Source organism: Cydia splendana, chromosome 1, assembly GCF_910591565.1.
Source record: "Cydia splendana chromosome 1, ilCydSple1.2, whole genome shotgun sequence".
Lineage (NCBI taxonomy): Eukaryota > Metazoa > Arthropoda > Insecta > Lepidoptera > Tortricidae > Cydia > Cydia splendana.
Window position 1 is genome coordinate 27,761,154 of NC_085960.1, and position 4,156 is coordinate 27,765,309.

At 42.1% G+C, this 4,156-nt stretch overlaps 1 protein-coding gene across 1 annotated transcript; it reads right to left on the reverse strand.

Moving 5' to 3' along the window:
• Positions 1-2,948: 2,948 nt before the first annotated feature.
• Positions 2,949-3,854, reverse strand: LOC134803088 (histidine-rich glycoprotein-like). The gene has a single exon (XM_063775827.1). It carries the CDS (start codon positions 3,784-3,786, stop codon positions 3,067-3,069), a length of 720 nt encoding a protein of 239 aa, XP_063631897.1. The 5' UTR covers positions 3,787-3,854; the 3' UTR covers positions 2,949-3,066.
• Between the last annotated feature and the right edge of the window lie 302 nt (positions 3,855-4,156).

A 4,156-nucleotide genomic window follows, 5' to 3' on the forward strand; every position in this document is an offset into this window, starting at 1 on the left:
CAGGTAGGGTTGCCAGATAGTCGGGATTTGGCGGGATTCTCCCGATTTTTAGCATGTGTTCCCGAGTCCCGACAAAGTGAAAACTGTCCCGAAAAACAGCTTCACGTTATAAAACAATAATTTCAAGTTCCGAACTGTCGTCGAGCGAGCGAGCTGACGTAGTGCCAATAATGTAAAGTATCGTTGTTTTTAATACAATTACTTTAATTTTAATGTATTTTTCTTTCCCGACTTAAGTCCCAAAATCCCGAAAAATTGATATTGTTTCCTGATACTAGCGCCTTTCGATCTGGCAACCGTACCTCCAGGGTTCCAACGGCTAAGTTCACACGGTAATTTTTTCCCGTATACCTCACGGTAGGTATACGGGATTTTACCGAATACCGTAGTGACAGCAAAGTTTATATGGCAACTTTGAAAATCTTTCACACGGCGTCTATGCGGGAAATGCATAATAGATAAGATAAAACTTTTTACATAATGCATAATTTATAGAGATGCAACGGATAGTTGTTTGGCCGGATACCGGATACCGGATATTCGGCCTGACCATCGGCCGAATATTCGGTATCCGGCCGCCGAATATTCGGCCGGCGGAACTATAGCTACATTTCGGTTTTTCAGGTGCGCATTGTGCAGGTTTTGACCTGTTTTCTAGTGAACGTTCGCGCGGACTCATTTCTAGGTTCGAAATGAGTACGCGTTAGGGTTGCCAGATGGTCGGGATTTGGCGGGATTCTCCCGATTTTTAGCATGTGTTCCCGATTCCCGACAAAGTGAAAATTGTGCCGAAAAACAGCTTCACGTTATAAAACAATAATTTCAGGTTCCGAACTATCGTCGAGCGAGCGAGCGACCCGCGCCGAGCGATGAGCGAGAGACATGTTCAAGATCTCAAAGAATTTATACTATTTTTATATAAAAACGTATATGGGCAGAGCAGCTGACGTAGTGCCAATAATGAAATGTATCGTTGTTTTTAATACAATTAGGTACTTTTTCCCGACTTAAGTCCCAAAATCCCGAAAAAATTATATTTTTTCCCGATAATAGCGCCTTTCGATCTGGCAACCCTAGTGCGAATGCAAGTCAGGGGAATGTTTAAATTGATTTAAAATAATAAACGAGTACGATTAACGATTACCGTGACTGTTTCTTAACTCCAATTTTGTTTACTCCAAAATCAAGCAATGTCACTATCCAGTATCCGGCCGGATATTAAAATTTTGGCCGGATTGGCCGGATACCGGATAGTTACCGAATATCCGGTGCATCTCTAATAATTTACCTACAAAATGTTGCCACAAATGTCAACTGAAAAATAGATCTGCGGATTTTTATCCGCTTTAGATCCCAATTGTACCCCACCACGCAAAATGCAAGTATGTAAAGTAGGAGATCACGCATAACAACGGTATTTTCAGTACATTCTCGCGCAATAAACTCCAAGTTCAGACCAAAGAGTAAAGTAAGTACCTACGTATATACAGGGTCATTTTTGGACCGTTAGCCATATTGTGCGAGGTGATTATGATTAGGTAGGTCATACTGAACAACTTTTTCTATGGGACCAACCCCGAAATTCCAAAAAAAAAATTGGACTTCCCATAGATAACGTCGACATCCACTCGACCAAAATGTATGAAACGGCCAAAAATATTTTTTGTGCTATATGGCTAACGGTCCAAAAATGACCCTGTATTAGCCATTAGGTAGTTCAGACAAATTTTCCAATGTCACGGTCACGGTTGCTATAGGTAACTGTTATGAGTCATTGTACAGAGCTCATATTAAATTGATTAAAAACACATAACTAAGGAAAGTATATAGGTACTTACATATTAAAAAATCCGGACAAGTGCGAGTCAGTCTCACCCACCGAGAGTTTCGTACAATTATTTTTTTTTACAAATTTATAGTTTTACTTTTTTTCCCTGTACTTGTAGTTTATTTTCTAATTTAATTTTATTAGTTACACTGATGCATACATAACATTATTAAATTCTTAATAACTAAGAGCTTAGTGTACAGTCGCCATCAGATATATAGGAGCGGCCAAGGTGTTCACAATATCTGAACACGCGCTCTAACGCCCTGACAATAGAGGCGTGTTCCGATATTTGTGAGCACCTTGGCCGCTCCGATATATCTGATGGCGACTGTACCTACAATAAAATAGAGGTAAACATGCATCATACAAACAAAAATATTGTATTAACAAATGAAATATAATTACTAACTAATTACTTAACTAAGTACTAGTTTGTGAAGCTGGTGACGATGACGTCGATGACGTTTAAGGTTGTTTAAAACATCTATTTTGTTGTAGTTGTTATGCAACTTACATAGTCTTGGAATCGGGGAATTAGAGCATAGGACAGTCCTTCGGAAAGGAGGAGACAAAAGGTTAATAGGGTTTTTAGATTTTCTGTTATAATAGTTTGACTATAATTACTTGCCAAATTTCATAGTTCTCGGTCAAGTGTCGAAATATACGTTTTTTGCTGCATAAACGGCCGTATCTTTTTTTACATTAACTTAGAAAATTGTTTTTTTTTACAGCTTCAAGGGACTGTAGACCTGAGCATATAGTATAAATTTCAACTTGATACCTCTAGGTGTTCCCGAGATAAAGGGTCTTGACAGACAGACGGACCTATTAGATGGACGAGGACGGACGGAGAGGTATAAGGGTTTCGTTTATTGAGGTACGGAACCCTAAAAAGAACTAAACTATTTTTTTATGTTTGATGCAATTACGTTTGAAAATGCCCACTACTATCTACTCCTAAAATGTGGATGAAAATTTCCAAAAATTGGTGAATGCAGTTATCTTTCAAAAAAATACTTAATTAATGTTTCTTGAGATTCTTCCACGGCCCATTAATTAATTTAGAGATATGCTTAGTACATATAAGGATGTAAATTATAAGATAATCAGTAATAATTTAATAAACAATTGTTTATTTTGTTCGTATAAAAATAAAAAACATCAACAATAACAAATAAATTTTTGGTGTGTGCGTTTCTTCGAACGCTGCCATAACAGTAACACTGCTATTATTATTAATGTTTGCCGTGATGGTGGCCCCAGTGCTTGTGGTCCTCGTGGTGGCCTTTCTTGCCGTGGTCGTGGTGGTGATGGTGGTGCCCCTCGTGGCCGTGGTGGCCCTTGTGCCCGTGGTGGCCCTCGTCGTAGTGGTGCTTGTCGTGGTGGCCGTGCTTGCCGTGGTGGCCCTCGTGGTGGCCGGAGTGATGGTGACCGCCCTTCTTGTGGTGTCCCCCGTGGGTGTCGTGGTGGCCGTGGTGGTGGTGGTGCTTGTGGTGCTTGCCCTCCTTGTGGTGTCCGTCGTGGAAGTGGTGATCCTTGTGGAAGTGATCCTTGTGGTGTTTCTTGTGGTATCCGTCGGTGTGCTCTCCCTTGTCGTGGTGCTCGTGGTGGCCGTGCTTGCCTCCCTTGTGGTGGTGGCCGTGCTCATGATGCTCACCGTGGTGGTCGTGCTCGTCCCAGTGCTTCTTGTGGCCGCCGCCGTGCTCGTGGTGGTGACCCTCGTGGTGATGCTTGCCGTGGTGGCCTTCGTCGCCCTTGTGGTGGTGATGATGGCCCTTGTGGCCCTTGTGTCCGTGTCCGCCGTGCTCGTGGTGGTGGTGGCCGTGGTGCTCGTGGCCGCCGCCGTGCTCGTGGTGGTGGCCCTTGCTCTCGGCCACGGCCATGTCCTGCGAGAAGTCGGCCATGCAGGCGGCCGCCATCAGGCACAGCACTCCGAACACCAACAACGCCCTCATCTTTGCCGATTTCCCGTATCGGTGCTTGTGCCGATAGGTTGTAATGGAACGGAAGTTTGTCGGTAACTGACCTCCGAATCATTGATTGGCTTTTTATATCAATTGTAACTAGTAGCGTACGATACCGAAAAGTTTTACAGTATATAGACTTGTACCTAGTACTTTGCTTTAAATAAATATAACCTGGACGCATCGCCTGTAGGAAATCTCACAGATGGTCAAATTATTTATATTTATATATGTATAGTAAAATATAAAAGTCCCCTTTTCATCCGTATTATAATTTATGAAGAGACGCTGACCAGAGCGACGTCATTGGTAACTGGAATTCTTCAATAAATATACGAAAAGATATTAAATGAAGTATACT

Excerpts from the sequence above, each read along its gene's own strand:
- LOC134803088 (XM_063775827.1), bottom strand. The coding sequence starts at position 3,786 with ATGAGGGCGTTGTTGGTGTTCGGAGTGCTGTGCCTGATGGCGGCCGCC.